The sequence below is a fragment of the Calypte anna genome, chromosome 1 (genome assembly GCF_003957555.1).
Source record: "Calypte anna isolate BGI_N300 chromosome 1, bCalAnn1_v1.p, whole genome shotgun sequence".
Lineage (NCBI taxonomy): Eukaryota > Metazoa > Chordata > Aves > Apodiformes > Trochilidae > Calypte > Calypte anna.
The window spans coordinates 171,441,356-171,461,894 of NC_044244.1; the positions used below are offsets into that span (position 1 = coordinate 171,441,356).

Genomic DNA, 20,539 nt, shown 5'->3' on the forward strand with positions numbered 1-20,539 from the left:
ACACTTCTAGTGACAACTTCAGTGGAGAGGTCCTCATCCAGGAAGATTCTCAAACCCAAATGCAATTTTCAGTGTGAGGATACTGCCATTGAAATCCATGGCAAAACTCCATCTCCGCCTCCTGTACTGCGCTGGGACTAGCAAAGCTCTTCCCCTTCATCCCTCTTAGTAGGAGTATGGTCTAAACTCCAGGATCTTGAGACAGACACCAGTATCAGTGTCACTTCTTTCACCTCCTCAAAAGAGCAGAAAGAGGAGCAATGCAAGTGGAGATGAAGGAAGACCCATTTTTTCATGATCATTTGGGCCCTAATGCAGTTGTGTGCCTTCTTCTTCCCTGCTAAGGATGAAGCTCTAGCACATAAGCACTATTATTTTATTTTAATGACATTTCCCCTCCACACCCCATGTATTCTTTCCCAGTTGCAACTGGAACATCCATTGAAAAACAACAAAGTAATATACATAATGTCAAACTCTGTGACAATCAGTAAGCTGCTGTTTTATACACATTTTTAAGATGAAACCTTCCTTGCCTTAGGTGCCATTTGGAACCTGCTGAGGCTGAACTTGTGAATATAGCAGGCAGAATTTGATCCTGTTACATGAAGAAAGCCATGAACAGCTGCAACTCCTTTTAAAGCAGCCACAACCATTGCTCTTCTGCTTCTGGTTCCACCAAAGGAGACCCCTTCCTCATTCCATCTTCTTCAAGTCCATCACTTTGTAGTTTCTTTTCTCCTGGAAACTAAAGAGTGAACGAAAATCTTGCCATCTGGGATGGCATTAAAAGAAAATAATGGCAAATAAAGACATTTTAATTGCATGGGATTTCTGAATAAGGTTTCAAAGTGGGGGGGAAAAAATAGCTGTGTGCCTGGTACACAGAGAGCCCTTTCTCTTCCCCTTTGTGGCGGAGGAATCAATGGAATTCATATAAAAGAAGGAGGGGGGTGGGAAGAGAGATAGGAGATTCCTTGCTCGGTACCAGCGGGTCACAAGTCTCATGAGGCTCAAACAGGGCATGCAAGGAAGTTGCTGACTGTATCTCCATGTGTACCTTTTTGTTCCTTGCCTTGGATTTGCTGGCCAGTGGCATGCTGCTTTGCCTGGCTCTCCATAGAGCTTGGAGCCTACAGGAATTTGGACAGAGTGGTACAGACATCGCCGACAGAGACTCTGATCACTGACTATCCCTTTAAATGCAGCCTCATGACTTAAGTCTTTATTCCACTACCTATTAAAGAAGGAGACAAGAGGTACATAGGCAGCTTCCATTCAGACACCCAGAAGGACAGAGAAAGGCAAAGACCATTTAACAGAGCTGACTGTGAGTAAATGCGAGGCATTAGAGGTGCTCTCTAGAGCAAAGGGCATGGAGAAAGATTTGCAGGAAATCCTGAAGTGAAAGAAGGTGCAGTGTTTTTAAAAATATACTTGCATGCAAGGTACAAAAGGTGAAGTTTGGTATAGAAAGCTAGTTTGTCATTTTTATCATTATTAATTTAATTATTATTGAAGCATCTTTTGATATAGCATTGACCAATGCTTGATTTCCCATAACAATATGAAACTGTGATTTTATGATGCATAAAAGGCACTGGAGCCTTTTGCAGCTATAAACTTTTTTTCACTTGGATAAACTTCATAGGAGAAATATCTGGAAGGGGAAATTTGAAGCCAGCCTTTTGCAAACCTGGATCAAAAGCCCAGACTGGTCCAGTTAGATATCAGCACCTCACCAGGGGTGACCTTTCTTCTGGGGGTGCTGGGTGTGACCCCTTCAGCATGGAGACAGCACTAAGGTGACTCAGCATGTGTGCAGGTTTTTAACCCTTTTTAAATAAGGTTCTCTGCCTCCACACACTGTAATGGTCAACATCCTATACAGTATAGCATTCTGGAAAACTCAGCTCTGGTTAGTCAACAGAGTCATCAGAATGCCCCTACAGTTTAATTTATTTTTTTTAAAGGCAATAGCTACTGGGTAGACCTGGACAAGTATTTTAACAGTGATCATTATTATTGCAAGTTATATCTTAACACAGATGGCAAGAGAAAGCTCTTCTGTCAGCTTGGCCTACTGCTTTCCTAAATAAATCTGTATTATTAATTGCAGGTGTGATTAGCTGGTGGAGAGTGTTCCCAGCTCACCTTTATGTTGCCTATTTTCTTCTCTGCATTTATCCTGTCTGCTTGGTGCTTCACCAAAGGAAACAGCATCTCCTATGATGAGCTGAAAGAACTGAAGACTGAATTTGCCATCAAGCTCTACAAGCATGTATCTGAAACAGAGAACAGAACCAACCTGATACTCTCACCAGCAATTGTGGCTATTTCTTTGGAGCTGCTGCAGTTTGGAGCTGAAGGAAATACCTTTGCAGAGCTGCAGGATGCCCTAGGATACAACATTCATGGTAATGTACTGTTTAAAAATAATAATAATTCTTGTCTTTACGTTTTGCAATAAATTCATAGCTTTACTGAGGAGACAGGACTTGTGAACCTCATATTAAACTTCTGACTTCTGTCTCACTGCAGAAGGTAGTGCAGGAGTGTTTTCTCCATTTTTGATCCCCAGTTATCAACCAGACAAAGGAAACTCAAGGGAGTAGTTGATATGCATGTTGTTATTCCTGTTTTTTCTTAATCTGTGCTTACTCTTTTACTACACCAAAATACAACTGCATCTAGAAAAGCTTTTATCATGAGCAGCAGAATTGCTCCTGGTTTTCCAGGGCTGCATTGTGTCTGTTGTGTCCTGGACTCCTCTGTGTCAGGACAGTGACAAGCAGAGGACAGTCATTTTCTCTCCTACCCCACTCCCATTTTCTCTCCTACCTCACTAATAAATTCTATGAAACCTATAGAACGTGAATTAAGACTTTTGCACCTTATTCTAATGCTATTACAAGTGGCCCAAAAGATGCAAAGTTGTTAGGAGACTGGCAGAGATATACATTGACAGATGGATGGTGCAATTGCATCTTTCCCTGAAAGCAGGCTAAAATAAAACTCACTGGGAATCTGGAAGAGATATGAAAAAGGCAGATGTCTTAAAATCCAGCATTAAGTCAGCTGAATTTAGGAATACAGTTTTCATTTTAGGTCTCGATTATCCTACCATCTCCCATCACAAGTCAAAAACTATCTTACATTATGGGCATTATGAAAAGCAGATGACTGCATCATCTTCAAAATTTGCAGCTTACACACAAGACTTATGTAGAGAGATGACACAGCTATTTCTAAACATCAAATTTTATCTGAGTGTATGCAAACTAAAGATAAAACCTAAAGCCATTTCACTGTCCTGTGCTGTTACCTGCCCCACTCACTCTTATCAGTCTGTACAGCACTGATATTCAAAAGCAACACATTAGTAAGAGCACACTCTGCCTGAAATACTCAGATACATCTGCATGTACTGACACATCCATGTTATGAGCAGTTGCTACCATGAAGCCTTGCCTGTAAGACTCCTGTTTCTGTAAATCCCAGTGGGTGATTTTAAACAACATTGATTCCTACAAGGATTGTACCTTGCTTGACACTTTTGATCATTAGGAGCTCAGTTATTAAGAAAGAACCTTAAGAATAGTAACATTGCATCATAAAATTTAGGCACAGATCTCTATACAAAATGTAACAAAAAGAAGTGCAGAGGCTGTTAATGTCTTGCTGAGCTCTTTTTGGCTGTCCTGCTTCTCACGTGGCACAACATATCAAGAAGACATTTTATCTCCATTTTAGTTGTCTGTGGCACAAGCCACATGAGCTTTGGCTTCCAGTAATATTAATGTATGAATGTGAAAATAAAGTAGGATGGGATCTACTGCTACTGGTTATAACAGCAGAATTCCCAGGCCAGAGAAGGAAACCACTTCCTCAAATGGTTTAAAATCAAATAAATATCAAATACCTAGATCGAATTCCCTATCAGATGAGGAAAACCAAATCCCATTTATATGCCTATGTGACAAAATTCCTTCTTCCCTCAGATGTTTGCATGAATGTTTCTGTTGGTCTGTCCCAAACAATAGTGAAGGATGTGGTTAAAACCTTAGCAGGCTGAAAACAATGAAAACATTGATGGTTCATTCACTATTCATGGAGAATCAGCTCTTACACACACTTGTAATCTTCTTTTAATGTTTGGAAGATTTGCTCACATTTATTCTAGTATTAAGAAAAACAGTGTATAAAGGGATGTCTCTCTAGATAGCACAGATAGAATGACATGTTTTAAGATGTTTCTTTTTGTTGCTTTATTTTATCCATGGTAGAGTCTTTTAAAGCAACTCTGGACTGTTTTCTGAGTAAGAATTCAGGACTTTGGTTAGGTAAGCACTTTGATATGACTGAAGTTACAAGCTCAGGATACCACACCTCACGTTAACATCTGCTTCCAATTTACTGTCTTGGGTTTCTCACATCCTCCAGAGAGCTTGCCAAATGCTCCTGCAGTAATGCAAAACACACCAGAAAAGGAACTTTACCCCTCAGGCCATGTAAGTTTTCATGACATTTGTTCAAGAACTTCAGTATTTTATCCTTTAAAGAGTAATAGGCCTAAATTTTAATACCAAACTTTCCCACAGGTGATCAGTCATCCTGCAGGTTATTAAAGGAGCACTATTAAGTCAGAAAACACACATTGGAATCTCAGGCGACCCCAGTTGGTAGATGTGAAACTCTCCTTCTACCCTATCAAGAATCTGAACCAATGTAGTACAAGTCTCCTGGTAGCTGGAGGTTTGCAGAGATCTCAGGTTACCATGGTTGCCCCTGTCCTGACACTCAGCCTGGGACAGGTTAGGCCAGGAGGGATGGACTTCCCTGGTTATCCACCCCAAACTGCCCATGTCCCAGGTGGCAGTCCAGCATGACCTCCCTCCAGCAGTGCCCACACTCACAGGCATCTAGAGAAAGTGGATGATTCCTCCCTTTGGCTAAGGTGTCCCTTGGGTCAAAATAAGATTTCTAGTCAGCCCATACTGGTGAATCCTGCCATGGCCATGAAGGCGTCAGGCACCTGGGAGCTGCCCAGGCCACCCTGAAAAAAAGCAGAGTAGCACCTGAGCCAAGTACAGAAACCTGAAAGACTAAAGAACAGAGCTTAAAAGGATCCTGGAAAATCAGAGAAATGTGTGAATAGGACATAATCAACACAGACAAGTGCAAATTCTATACTTAGAAGGTATAATCAGCCCTTTGAATCGGGGGGAAATGAGCCAAAGAACAGTGTTTTTAGGAAAGGATCTGAGGCTTCTTAGGAGTTAAAGATATGAATGTTGAATGGCAAATATAACTGTATTTCAGATAAAGCAGACACTGTTGTTGGTTGTATGAGAGTCACTTGTAACATACATAAAGCAATCTATCATGCACCTCTATTTAGCCTTGCCAGGACTCATCTGCAATCCTAAGCCAGTTTTGAACACCATCCTTCAAGAAACAAAACAACACATGAGGGCAGAGGATAGCAGAGACAGATCCTGAGCAGTCCCGGGGTGGGTGGCACTGGTGTTAGAGGGAGAGAGCAGAACTGCAGTGTTGGCACCTCAGTCAGTCATACCTAAAGGCACCAGGCATCACTAATGGGAACCCAGAGAGTTTAAAAAAAAAAATTTCCTAATGAATTGTATTATGAATTGTAAGAGCTGTGTTTGTATAGTGGTGCGAGCCTGATGGAAAATCAGCCACTAGAATGATTTCTACAGCAACTTGATGAATGCTTTCCCATGCGTGGGGCATCACCATCCTTGACAGCAGTGCTTGGCAGTCACACCCTGTAAAGTCAAGGGTGCTTCAGTGCTTTATCTTTCAGAGGACACCAGTGTCAGCTTTGGAGCTGAGAGCTGTGGTGCAATTCCTGCTTTAGTCTCACCATGCTAATTGCAGTTTTCGCCTCTCTCTTGCCTGGCAGACCCAAGTGTGGAGGGTTTCTTGCACGCAGCGGATGAGGGAGGGACCGAGCCCAGCCCAGGCAGGGTGGTTCAGCTGGCATCTTCCTTCTTCGTGGATGCTGGGGTGCAGCTCTCACCCCACTTTATTGCACATGCTGCACGCTGGGCAAACAGCAGCCTGCAGCAAATCAACTTCACTGACCCAAACAGAACCACAGCCCAAATAGAAGAATGGATCACCAGGAACCTCGGAGGTAGCGTAACAAACCCATGAGAATGCTGGCAAGTAAATAAACTGTAAAATAAGGGCATTGAGAGGCATCACATTTAGCCAAGTATAAAGTTTTTGTTGTCCAAACCAAGGCTGAGAGCCAGGAAATCTAATTCTTGCACTGATGCTCATTTCTGATGTGAGGAAAGAGCTGGAACAGGTCTAAATCTCTGAACGTAAGTTTGCAGTATCAATCTGGTAATTACCAGCCTGGCCTTGTTCCTCTAATTTTGAGAATGCCAATCCTTCCCAGTCTGTTCAGTTTTAATGAGGAGCAGTCAAAATCCCCAGGGACCGAGTTGGCTTTGTTGAATGCTTGCATGCTGCTGTGGGGAACACACAGGGTCCTGAGCTCAGCAGTCAGACTCTGGATTTAAAAAGCCAAAGTGGGAAATAAAAATAATTTACTTTCTGCACAGGCAAGAAAAGTAATGAAATTTAATTCTGTGTTAATGAAAAAATAATTGAAAAAGCAAGTCCTTAGAAGCAGCAGGGAAAATCAATCCCTGATTTGCCCCATCAGCTGAAGTTATGTGAGTGTTAATTTGGTCATCAACATGTAAGGTGATTTTAAACACACACATCAAAGCTACTATTGAAAACCAAATTTGTATCCTTCTCTAATAACCTGTAATAAGTGATCCAGCTTCATGATAGTGAAGTGTTGCTCTAGAAGCAAGTGCTAAAATGGGAGTTCATGTTTCATGCGTATCAATGAATCAAAAGTGGATCACATTTCCAAAAATTTTGGAGATACCCAAAGTAGGATCAGTTGAGCAGCCAAGTAAATAGGAGTAGGAGAGGGGGAGGATTAGGATACGAGCTTCAGTTGTCTTATTTGCTTCATTGAGCAATCTGTAATTATGAATCCATTCCAGGAGAGATTTCTGGTGCCAATGATGAACCACCCCAAGGTTCCTGTGGGCACCTTTAAGCTAGAAAACCAGCTGGGGCCAGGACATGCTACTGAGCATGGGGCTGCTGTCATTCATGCTGTTCAGTGAGTAGCATGGTCCTGACACAGCTTTGGCCCTCAGTACTGACCAGCTTGAGCTTGGTTCTTGGGAGAGCATGAAACAAGAGGCAATCTCAATGCCCAAGTAGAGATAGGAAGAAGAAGATAGAGGGTTTAACAGTGCCTTGTGAGTTGTGTCTCTTGCCTTTAGGGGCAGATAGTGAGCCTGACTTGCTTTATTTACCCACACAGACCTGGTCTTCAGGCCTGGGCAAGTTGGACAAGGTGTATGTTACAGTAGGATGTAACATTAAATTTATTTTTGTTTGGGATCTGCGAAACGAAGTCCAAATGTAGAAGGGTCGGGTGCAAGCAGCTTTTATTTGACAATTGACAAAGGCAAAATGATAGAGCCAGGAAAAAGAGGGGAAGAGGAAAAGAAGATATAAGAGAGAGAGAGAGAGGGTCACCACCAGGGGTGCAGCTGCCCAGCGAGTTCCTTCAAGCTGTTGCGCTGATCCTGGGCAGGGTTCGATGCAGAACAGTGGTGGGTCAAGAGATGATGACACAGCCACAGCATGGACAGCCATATATAGCCCTGAGTTCCTTTTGTTCCAAAGGGGCAGCTGTCAGTCAGCTGCCACAGAAGCCAGGTCCATCAGCATCAGAACCATTGCAGACAGGCTGCCTGGAGTGGGGGAGCTTCCCCAGAAGGTGTCAGTTCTTATCTCCTTCCAGGCACCACTCCCCGCTCCGTTCCAGCCCCCTCATCAGCATCAGGACAATCAGGTGGCTTCCTCCACCCTGGGCAGGGTAATCGTGCCTGGAGGGACATCCCAGCATTGCAGGCTGGCCCTCAGAAAAGGGGTGTCCACCCAGCCAGTAGTTCTCTCTTTCTGGGTGTCACCCCCTGCTCATCTCTGGCCAGGGCCAGGTCCTCCAGGGCTATTCACTTTAAAACTGTTCTTTTGAGACAAAGTGAGATCAGACTCTGACAGTGTATGTCCCCTCTACCCACCTCTTCTCCTTGCAGATGGGGATGTGCATGGCATGCCACTGGAGAGTGCAAGGTCATCACTCAGCCAGGTCACCTTGGTGAGCACCATGTACTTCAAAAGCACGTGGCAAAAGAAGTTTTCCTTTATGGATACCCAGATGTTGCCTTTTACCACAGCAGAGGGCTCAACCCTGAAAGTGCCCACAATGCATCACACAGATGAAGTTAATTATGGTAACTGTCCTTGATCCAGATTTGCTCTGCTGTACAACATGGAGCAGTTTTATGTATTTAATTTGCACAGCTACCACACTAAGATATGTTATTTACCCAGCTCAGAAAAGTCTCAGAAGACACCCCATCAAATGCAAAGACCACCTTGGTGACCAAGATAATGTTCCAGAAGGGAATAGGAGAGACTGAGGATAGAGCAGGATACAAAGTTCTTTGCAATAGCATGAATTCTGTTAAATAAAGCAGCTGAGGAAGGGAAGACCTTAAGAAGCACATCTGAACCCATGAAAGAGTCTTTAGTTAAGACTAAAATTATACCAAGCCCCAACCAGTTTGATTTGTGAGGTGGGTAAGAAATTTTCTGGGCCCTCAGCTGAATCATTGTGAGCAAGAGAGAGAGGATATAGTGTCACCATGAGCACAAGGACAGCACACCCATCCCTCCTGCCTTTGTTCACAGCCTGTCTCCAAGGATGTACAGTAAAAATGCAAATGTTCAGTGCCAAATTCTGCAAGAAAGGGAAGAGAAAATTTTCTGTCCCTTGTATCCAGTCAGTGGATCATCTCAAAATGGGCCTAAGCAGAATAAACATAGGGCAAATATTTATTTGTGTAATATATGGATAGAGTGTATGCTCCTTTCAAAGGTTTGGACTCTTAGGGTTGCTGATAGTAGAACTCATGTTATAGGATTAATTTTCTACCACCAGGAGTTTTGCCATTTAGCTCTACAATCTCTCAAAATACAAAAAGCTCCTTTCTCTTCCACCCTGAAGCTCAGAACTGCACTTGGGTAAAACCCTTCCTCATTCCAAGTCTAATTTCTACCCATTTCTATCTCTTAGCATCATGTCAGCTTTATTCTTCAGTTAAATAGTTTCTTTTCAGCTTTGATATTTACTCTAATTCCAATCACTTTTACCTGTAAATAGTGCCACAGTCAAACAATGTTTAACATTTTACTTAAAACTAGTCGGCCTTTTTATCAAATTCATTATCAAGTTTAAAACTTACAGGTTTGTTTCCCAGAGACTGCTCAATATTGCTGTTTGTCTCATTATTTCCCTCTGTGATTTGATTATTCTTTTTACAGAATACATTCTAAAACTTCTCAAAAACCTAAACATTCACAGGTTATTTTTTTCTTTTTTTATATAAACTTACTCCTATTTTCCAGTTATGGGGAAAAACAGAATCCATAGTCTACTAAAAAGTCTTTGCTGACCTATTTGCAATCCCATATCCAAGTTCTTTTCATTTTCTGGGTTGGTGATCAGCCAGACCCCAGGACATTGTTTGTCTCTCTCAAGTACTTTAAACTTTGTTTCTCCCTCTGGTGTTTCAATACCTCCTGTTTTTTCCTCATTTCCACTAGGAACCTTACCATTATCCTTTGCTATAGCACTAGATTATTTATTTCCTATGCATACCAGAAAATAACTGGGATGAATAATTAAAAAAAAAAAAATTAATGTTCAGCAGCACCATTCTTTTTCATTTTCCTTCTTGTTTACATGGTTAAAACATTTTCCTTTTCTGTGCACCAGTTGCATCAAGTAGGTAGTTGGCTGGGTGTTACTTCTATGCCTTCTCTGAACTGTAATTCACAGGGCTAAAGAACCACTTTTTTGCAACTTTCCACTTTTTGTCCTTAGTGTTGTGTCTACCTTTGTAGTCTTTCTTCTTCCAGGACATCCTGGTGTGCCCACCACGCTTCTCCCTCCTGCTGGGACTGCCACCTTCTGAGTGCCTTCTGACTCCCATCCTCTTTACATTTGAATTTTCTATATGTTCATTGACTTTAGAGAGGAGAACAGACTTTCCCTTTCCAAGCCCCTACACCTTCTCATCCTTGTTGTTGAATAACAAAAGTTCCTGCATCTCCTCATGATCTTTCAGCCCTGGATGATTTTGTATCTTTAGCAGAGGTTTTGCTACTTGTGGTACCTGGAACATCCTCACCCCTCACAGCTTTGCAAGTTATTAGGTGAAAAAGCAGATTTCTTGGGACTTACACTCACCTGTTAGCCCAGGAGCAGACCTTTTCTCTGAATTTTTCTTTTAGTAGAATGTGATAAAGAAATGAGAGGCCTAAAATGACTGAAGGTGAAGGGCTGCCACAAATGGAGATGCTGTGCAAAGACCAGTGACCAGAAATGTAGCAGCTGAACTGCATTGACTGACTGGATATTTGCTCTTGAGCCCCTGCAAGCTTGATGTGACATCAGAGTTGTGTTGTGCTGATTTGCCTTAACACAAGAACTCCCTCCTATTTTCCCTTAGCATCACATATTTGCCCAGAAAAGGACAATTGGTCAAAATACCGGGATTACCTTTCCATCCAGCCTGAAGTGAGTGAGCTCTCTGCAGCTGGAGAGACTTCTGGGGAAAGCTGAAATGAAAGGGACCAGTTAAAAATTTGCTGACTGTCAGATATGATAGGTTCAATTCAGTTTTGTCACTAGAAATGCCAGAAACATTTCTAACAGATCAGTTTGAAATTAATACAATAGACTGGCTCAGCACAACAAAACAGAAGCATGAGATAACTTCCCTTCATCATAAAATGGCAGCAGCTGTCTCCTGTCAGGGTCCAAAACACAGGGGAAGAGAGATAAACTGTGACCTGTTATTGATCACAGCATTTACAACTGTGTTTATCCTTTTAACATGGCCAGGCAGAAAAATCATCCTGGGGACAATTAACACTACTGGAAGAAAAATATCAACATTAATGTTTACACACTCCTTTTAAGCATTGCAGCAATGTTACAAATTCAATTTTCCAAGCAACTTGTTAACTGCATTTGAATAGTGATTTAGCATATGTATAATCCTCATGGGATGCTCAACATCAGTTCAAGTAAGGAGACAGCCCCTTATATCCCATCACTGCTGTTATGAGCCATCTGCTGACTCAGGCTTGGGTAGTGGCTTTTCAGGCTTTTTCCCCTGCTTGCATGGTGATGCAAGATCTGTATTTTCCCACTCACAGGCCAGTTTCAGACCACAGCCCTGGAGGCTGTCAGTGTGATGGAGTTACCATACTTGGGGGAGAAACTCAGCATGTTCCTAGTGCTTCCCAGCCACAAAGGAACAACTTTGTCCCAGATCGAGTCTCACCTTTCTGCTAAAACCATAACCCTCTGGGCCAACAGCTTAAAGAGAATGAAGATGGACATTTTTCTACCTAGGTAAGTGATATTAATACTCTAAGTTAGCTTCACTGCTTCAGTTGTCATAATTCTGTGTGATAATGCTGACAACAAGCAATGTATGAGGCAAAATCAAATGAGGGACTTCCAGTTTTGCCACTCATCACGTAATTCAAAAAGCTCAAATTTTTTCTGAAGACCTGAAGAGGTAAGCTGGAATGCCAGGACTTTCCAATATGCTCTGTGCTGTTGTAAAATACAAGTATTTCCATTGGTTGTAGGATCAGCTTTTACCAAGAAGTTGTTTGGAGCAGAACAATCCTTTAAAGGTCTAAAAAAGAGAGGAAATGTTCCTGGCTCTTTACCACACTCTATTCTTTTTTCTTTTGTTCCTGAAGGAAGAGTAAACATATAACCTTTAAAAAAAAACCAAAACAACAAACAAACCACACAATAGTTTATTTTTACTACTTGCTAGTATACTGCAATCTACAAAGAACCCCCACCAGACATATCCATCTTTCTGTGCACAAAGCAAGTTTCAGCCCTCTGTTTTCTACATTAGTCATTAGCTGTTGCTACCAATTTCACACATCCTGGAAGGTTTTTTTATCAGATAGAGAGAGATGAATTCAAATGAAATTGCTAGCAGGAGCCAGGAGCAGGAGGGCCTTTTGTGGCTGCACCTATTGTATGGCTCAGCCTGGAAAGGCTTCATTACACCCCTCTTACAATGCATTCCCCACATTAACAAACCACTGGGAAACAATTTGTACATGAATATCCTTTTTTTCCATGATAATCTTTTGAAAACGTTTCCAAGGGCCCTTTGCTACACCTGAAAGATTGTGAAAAGAGGACATTTGGGGAAATATGGAGCTCATGAGTCGAGAAGACTGAGAGGCAGTCTGATTGCAATAGATGGATGGGAGGGATTCCTCCTGTTAACGTCTTGAAGTGGAGATGAGTCCCTTTTTCTGCAAATCAAATGGAAGGCATTGGGTTTATGCAGAAATTGATGGATGAAACACAAAGGCTTGAGATAAATTGCATCTGTTCCACCTTTTAGCTCTGTGAAACTACTAATAGCACATTTAAATAAAATCTATCATATTAATTTCAGGTTCAGTATTCAAAGCCTTTTTGACCTAAAGACAGTTTTTTCTGCCTTGGGAATTAGAGATGCATTTGATCCCATCACTGCTAATTTTAAAGGTATTTCAGGTAAGAGGCTCAACTGAATAAAAAATGATCACATACCCAATCATTGTAGACTCTCACATTTGAATGATTCAGTAGACCTGGGCCTTCTGAACTGATTGTACTTCTTCCTCTGTGAAACTCTAGAATACAATTCATACTCAACTGTTCTACTTTATTATTGGCAATTGTATTTTGAGCTGCTGTTTTGTAAGAAAGAGGAATTTGAAAGGGACAGGCTTGGGTTTGGTCTTGTTTTATATATTTTTCTTCTTTTTTTCCTCCCTTCTTTCTTTAAAATTGAAACTGAGAAGGGAGTGTAGGCTTGGAAAATAGATACTTATTCAGAAATTTAGGTTACCTTAGTAAAACTTGCATTCCTATTTGTGCTTTTAAATAGTCTTTTCACAATTAGAGATGCTGGTCCATTAAGGAAGTGTTCCAGCTCCTGAAACAAACAAAAAAATTGGCACGAACAATATTGTAGTGTACCCATACTATGTTGTCTTTCTATTCCAGTGACTAAATTAAACTTTCTCTTTACTAAAATACTAGTGTTAAGGTTGTAAACTGTACTGGTTTTGGAAGTCCAAAATTATCCATCTCCTTTTGTTTTTACTAATTTTAACAACACAAATTATTTCAATTTAGTAATTTTTGCTCATAGTAAAGACTCAGAGTGGTAGCTGATCCTAGAGATGCAGAGAGACCATGCAGTTCTTGTGTTTGTGAGTAAATAAATAGAGGTATCACACAAATAAATTCCTTCAATTTAGAAAAAAACTGCTTTTACAGAGAAGTTGATTTTGGGGACAGACCTCAGAAAGCACATTATTTATGAATTGGTTTATACCCCTTTTAAAATTTCATAGAAATCATGGAGTGGTTTGGGTTGGAAGGAACCTTAAAGCTCATCCAGTTCCAAACCCCCTGCATGGGCAGGGACACCTCCCACCAGACCAGGTTGCTCCAAGTCCCATCCAACCTGGCCTTGAACACTGACAGGGAGGGGACAGCCACAGCTTCCCTGGGCAACCTGTGCCAGTGTCTCACCACCCTCATGCTAAATTGTTTCTTCCTAATGTCTGACCTAAATCTACCTTCTTTCAGCTTAAAACCATTACCCCTTGTCCCATCACACAGCCTTGTAAAAAGTCCCTCCTCATATCTCTGTAGGTCCCATGCCCAGTTAAAGCCTGCTGCTTTGTTTATTGCAAACAAATATGATACAGCAATAAAGTGCACAGAGATGCGTTTTATAAAGTTAATATCTATTTTAATAAGGTAAAATATTTTGAGGAAATGAACTCCATCATAAACAATCTCATTTAGGAGCTTCTTTCATATGCAACTTTCTGTGAAACAGCTTTCTGTTTCACATTATACAGAGTAAGGCTTGTAGAAGTATTTGATCCTGTCTGTGGTGGGTTATGGATTAAAAGGATTTGTTGAGGACCTTTACAGTTCTACTCTTCCACTCATCAGTTACATATCATAATAGTAGGGTTATAGCTATGATGGACTAAGTCTTACATAAGGCAGTTTATAAGGAAGGTTTATCTTTTAATTGACCAATAGATTGAGTTGAAAAAAGAACAGGTAAGTTTTCAGTTCCTCTTCCATATGAAGCAGAAGCTGTAACCTTCAAAATACTCTCACATCACACTTGGCAAACAAATGTGTTACTTCATTTTTTTCCTCCAAAAGATGTTAGATCTATCTAATTAAAAAACAAACAAAAAACCCCACATATATAAATCACCTCCCCCCAGTTTTATCGTTTCCATCCTAGATTTTTAACCAGATAAAATTCTGATAGAAGTAGATAAGACAAAATGCTCTTTTAATATATCCAGTTTTCACTTATATGCCAGACAGATGCAATTGCCATATGCAGGCATCTATATTCAGATCAGAAAGAAAAGACCTCTCAACCTTCCCTGTTTTCTGCCCTCTGCAGTCAGCTGGGCAAGAGGTTTCATCAGTAGAAACACAAGGACACCTCACAGCTTTCCTGGGCTTACCGCAGTAAAAACACAGCCAAAATCCTGTCAATCCCCCTCTTTCAGATTAGAAAGCAGATCTGAATGATGATCATTCATTAGCAGGAATGCCTCTAGGCAGAAAAATATCCCATCTTTGCATTCATAGTAGTGATTCACTCCTAAGAACATCACTGTTTGACTGAAAGCAAGACCCACATTTCACACAGAAGTCAGAGGCACCTGACAAAGGACGTGTCCAGGCAGAGAGATGCAAGACACATGTGGGCATTTTAGCTTATTCTCCAAACTGCCTGCACAGAAGGTCATGCTGGTCCAAAAGTCATGTAAGTCATACTACCTCAGCTACGTGTGGAGCTGGTAAGTCCTTAGTATCACCTAACTCAGATGTTCAGACTGTCTCTACTCACCAATATTATGCACACATTTGAAAACTAGGGAGCTGAGTCAAAATTAGAACTGAGGATCTTCTAATGTGAAAGGGAGATAAGAAGCAATTGAAAGGCAGGTTTATCCCGAACTGGTTTTTCAAACGTGCTGCAATGAATGAACCAATGGAAGGTGTTTGCAGCAGAAGAAAAGCTAATGTGACATGTACTGTATTCAGTATGCTGTCACTGAATTAGCTGCACAGGTGAATGTAGTGAAATGAGGCAACCAGGTGCCACTAATTGCCAGGGAGTGAGCATGAGCTTGTGTCAAGCCCACCTGTGCCTAATTAGGGTGGGCCCCCACTGCGCCTTTTATTGGCCCCCTGGTCCTGCTCATGTGCAGTGGGGGCCCACCCTAATCAGGCACAGGTGGGCTTGACACAAGCTCATGCTCACTCCCTGGCAATTAGTGGCACCTGGTTGCCTCATTTCACTACAGGTGAAATACTCAGTTACATCATCCTTAGATTCTGCAGAAAAAAAGGTAGAAGTATTCCAAATTAATAATAGTTTTTTTAAAAGTGTTCACAGTAGAATTCAGAAAATAACAATTTCTGGGTGGTTTTTTTGCAGAGCAAAGTAGCCTTTATATTTCAGAAGCTATTCACAAAGCAGAGATTGAAGTAACAGAAGATGGTACGAAGGCATCAGGAGCTACTGGTAAATCAAATATATAAACTTTACATTTCACTTCCGAAAATTATCACTATAGAAAAAACTACTAATCTTTTATTTAGAAAAAAAAACAACAAAAAACCACAGTAGCATTTAAATGCACACTCAATTTAAACTTTTATATTTAGCAAGTTTCCATTTTACCTTTGTAAATAACTCTGAAACTCTTCCCTTCCTATGTTTGATCTCAGACTAACATACAAAGACTCAGGTGAAGAACAACTTTTTCTTCCAAGGCAAAGCCCAGCTTAAGAAAACAACCCACTTCTTTTTCCCTTAGTTAGATCTGTTTCCTAAGATCATAAAAGCAAAGAATGAAAAGAAGTTATAATATTTTGTCCATAGCTCCTGAACTGTTACAGAGTTTGTGTTTGAAGATGAGCCCTTTGGTAGCATCCAAGGTCATGACAGGGAAAGTTTTGTCTTCACAGGGTCAAGCTTGTTCCTTAGGTACTTGGAGGTGTAGCCTTCATGTGCAGTAGTTTCTGCTAACAAATAATTTGCTGTGGACTACAGAGTCAATAAATGACCTTCACAAGCTGAATGACTTCTCAATAGAAATCTTCCATCACAGCTTTTCTAAATCAGGGGAACAAAATTACTGTGCTCTCCAACACTTTTTTTTTCTTTTTCTCCCTCTTTCTCTTTTTTTTCTTTTCTTTCATCCTTTTTTTTTCTTTTTTTCCCTCTTTTCTCTTTTTCTTTTTTTTCTTTTTTCACTTTTTTTTCTTTTTTTTTTTTTTTTTTTCTGGTCACATGAGCTTTATCAAAGGTACCCCCCCCTGTGTGGGTTACATAGAAATTACTTCTGTTTACTTCTCTTCAGAAGATGAACATGTCCTCATCACTCTCTACAACTCCCTGAAAGGAGGTTGGAGCCAAGTGGGGGTTGGTCTCTTTTCCCAGGCAACTCTCAGCAAGACAAGAGGGCATGGTCTCAAGTTGTGACAGAGGAGGTTTAGGTAGGACATGAAAAAGAATTTCTTTACCGAGAGGGTGATCAGACATTGGAATGGGCTGCCCAGGGAAGTAGTGGATTCTCCATTCCTGGAGATATTTAAAAAGAGACTGGATGTGGCACTCAGTGCCATGGGCTGGTGGATCAGACTGCAGCAGTAGTGGATCAAGGGTTGGACTTGATCTCTGAGGTCCCTTCCAACCCAGCCGATTCTGTTCAAACATCAGCACAGCAAAGGGCAATTGTTTACCACATTTTGCCTTCCTGCTTCCTTGGGCTTTGCTGACTGCAGATGTTCTCCATGTGCACATTGCAAACACTGGTGGTCCTTGATTGAAGATCAGGGCAAGATCTGGATCTCTCCCATATCCCCACTTTGTCCTTCCTTTTTCTGAAAGAAATCCAAGAAGAAGTCAGGGAGAGCACCAGAGTGCATCACACCGTGGTACCCCCAATGTTGGGCTGCTCCCTGAAGCACAGTGCAGACATCCCATGGTCATGATGCTTCAAGGAACCTGAGCACATCTGCTTTGGTGTAGGATTCCCCAGGTAGCAGCTCTGAAAAAGATGCTGTAGGTTGTGTGGGTGTACAGTGAAAATTTGACATAAATAAGTTTACCTTGCTACAGAGCTGGAGAGTTTGAAATTTTATGACAATTTATAAGTTTTGAGTTTTATGGTGTTTCATCTCTACTGGGGCACAAATACTCTTCATGATTTTTTCTGGCAATTCACATATAAAATAGAAGCCCTTATGTCACATACCAAAGTGTAATAGCAGTGAGGCCTTTATACCATTGAAATCAGTATTGAATCTGTATGCCAAAACCTCCCTTACCTCCAGTCAGACCAAGATAAGAAACCACTTAAAAAAGGTATACTTACATTCAATATTTACTTCAAAAGTTCTGGATCTAGTTGCATGTTGGCTTGAAATCTAAAGTAGTCAGGTTTTGATTTTTAGGAGCACTGAATTAGTAGCACTGAAACTGGTTTTACTGAGCCTCACTTGAATTTTCAATTGCAGTTCATTCTTTTAACTGCTCAGTAAAAAATTTAAAAATTGTTTTTTACAATGTATTCTAAACACTGGAGAGCTAAACAAAAGAATTTGTTTAAATAAGACATATCTGAGTAATTGCAGAGCCATCATAATGCTTAAGGACTCTCTGTTTAACCAATACTTAACCCATTGCCAGAGAGCAGAAGGACAGGAGATGAAGAACACTTAGGTTTTGTTGAGAGCTTGGACAGAGAAATTCTCAGATGATGCAGATATTTCTCTGCTGCTTGTCTCTCATTCAGAAAAGGGACATTTCTGCCCTGCTTATTTTTTTTACCAGAGCAGCCATAGGAATTGGCTAACTGGTTAGGCAACAGCACAGTCCAACTTTAGCAGACCTAAGGCTGTGACAACAAAAAACCCATATTAGCTTTTCAATCCAAAGCCAGATAAGACTCACTTCAGAAAAAACTGATTTCAGTGTTGGATAAAGTCATCGTTTTATTCTAAAAGCAGAGAAGCAACTTAAAAATCGCAGTACTAAGTATCAGAGCTAGAGGGCACTATAGAGAACATGGAAGGGAAAAGGACACATTTATATTAAGGTTTTCTTCCTTGCATTACAGCAATGGTGTTACTGAAAAGATCTCGAACACCTATTTTCAAAGCAGACAGACCCTTCCTGTTCTTCCTGAGACAAGCTAACACAGGTATGCATGCTCTCTGTTTCAAGAGCAGAATCCTTCACAAGTAGCACTGAAACCAGTAACAAGTTCTTTGTAAATAAAATGCCATTCTTCAGTCCAAGAAATTCCAACAGCCATGGAAACAGTGGGTTTAGGAGGTCAAAAGCACAAGCACAGTTTCATTTCTCTAAAAGGACTGTGCCATAGTCACAGAAGTCAGGGAAGGCAAATTAGGTTTTTTTGGGTTTTGTTTTTTTTCTTTTTTCTCACTCTCTACAACTCCCTGAAAGGAGGGGGTAGCCAGGGGGAGGTTGGTCTCTTTTCCCAGATGACTTTCAACAAGACAAGAGGGAGTCTCAAGTTGTGCCAGGGGAGGTTTAGGTTGGATATTAGAATTTCTTTACGGAGAGGGTGATCAGGCAATGGAATGGGCTGCCCAGGGAAGTAGTGGATTCTCCGTCCCTGGAGATATTTAAAAAGAGACTGGATGTGGCACTCAGTGCCATGGTCTGGTAACTGCAGCATTAGTGGATCAAGGGTTGGACTTGATCTCTGAGGTCCCTTCCAACCCAGCCAATTTTATGATTCTATGATTCTATAATTATAGGCACCAGAAAGACTTTGTAGATCTTAAATGCCCCAGGATTAAGGACTGACCTCCACAGGGCAATTCAAATTAGAAATGGGCTGGGTTAATATCTGAAAGAGTTAAAATATAAATCTTTCTCTGTAAGTAAAGTTTATTCATACCTACACAGACAACACACAGCAAACAAACACACTTGTGTAGTAGGCACCAGGACTTCAGGGCTTGAATTTCCCTATTATTAATTCCTACCTCAGCAGCTTTTAGGAGGATATCTCAGAATTCTTGTGAGATCCCACCTGAGGTACTGCTTGCTTCTAGAAAATACTGAAATTACTCTAAAGTGAGATTGCAGTTGCAGTCAATCTTTCCATACAAACAATGAATGATGACAAATCTGCTCGTTCTGGACTTAATTTATGTATTTATACTGTACTACACTTTGAAAATGTAGTCCCAAACTGAACTAATGTTAATATTGCTTTCATTTACAGGTTCAGTACTCTTTATAGGAAGAGTCACAAATCCTTCATAATAAACACTGGACAAGGACAGTTTTCTTTTCCTCCTACAATGAGCTTTCCCTGCAATGAAATTAAAGGCTACAATGTTTGTATTTATTAAAACACTGTTGTAAAAAGTACTGATTTTGAAAGCCTAAGAGTGGTTAAGTCCTCCACTACCTTTTTCCTTTTCACACACTCCTGGTAACTTACAGATGTCTAGCAATCAACTTTACTCCCCTGTCCTGAAGTCAAAAAACTCAAGCACAAAACTCAAGTTTAGACTTATCCCAGGCCTAGATTTAATCCAGCTGAGACTGTGAGGTAACAAGCAAGCAGCAAAACACTGTGAAAGGGCAATCAAGTTGCTAGGCGGTTTCAAAACTGACAGAACGGGTAAGAAGCAAAAATACCCACTCAATTAGTGACCAAATATCTGAATAAAGGTAATAGTCCTACCTTTACTACCTTTTATTTTAATTTTTTTTTTAAAAAATGAACACAGAATTGACATCCCTGAAGAACATTGAATGAGGCTAAAAGAATCTGGAAAAATGCAAACTGACAAAATTTGGGACACGTGATTATTTTAGTACAAGATTCAACTCAAGACTCAATCTCATGTGCAGATTGTGAACCACTGCAACAGAGGAAAAGTATCAGAGGGAAGGAGCTCCCACTGAATAAAGCAAAGCTCCCCAGAAGTTAGGAGCATCAAGCTCAGTTGAAAGACATGGCCAAGAAGCAGCACCTTCTGCTGTTCCCAATATTTGTGTAGCAAGACAAACCTCTCTTAGGGAATGGCGCTTCAAGGTCCGACCAGGTGTTCCAGCAGAGACTCATGAGCAATGCTCCAAGCCTATGGCTCTCAGAGTTGACTAGCCTAGATTGGTGCTGTTGCTCCAAAAGCAACTGGCCTCTCTGCTGGCTAGCTCAGGACTGAGCTGAGCCTGTGTCTTGGGTCTCACCTTTT

The 20,539-nt window shown here is 40.9% G+C and overlaps 1 protein-coding gene across 1 annotated transcript; it reads left to right on the forward strand.

Moving 5' to 3' along the window:
* The first annotated feature begins 1,202 nt into the window (after positions 1–1,202).
* Positions 1,203–18,545, forward strand: SERPINE3 (serpin family E member 3). The gene is given in 10 exon segments (XM_030468990.1): positions 1,203–1,220; positions 1,222–1,308; positions 1,310–1,330; positions 2,120–2,417; positions 5,930–6,163; positions 8,169–8,366; positions 11,362–11,560; positions 12,645–12,745; positions 15,729–15,815; positions 18,418–18,545. Coding segments are annotated over 10 exon segments (1,371 nt in total).
* The last annotated feature ends 1,994 nt before the right edge of the window (positions 18,546–20,539 follow it).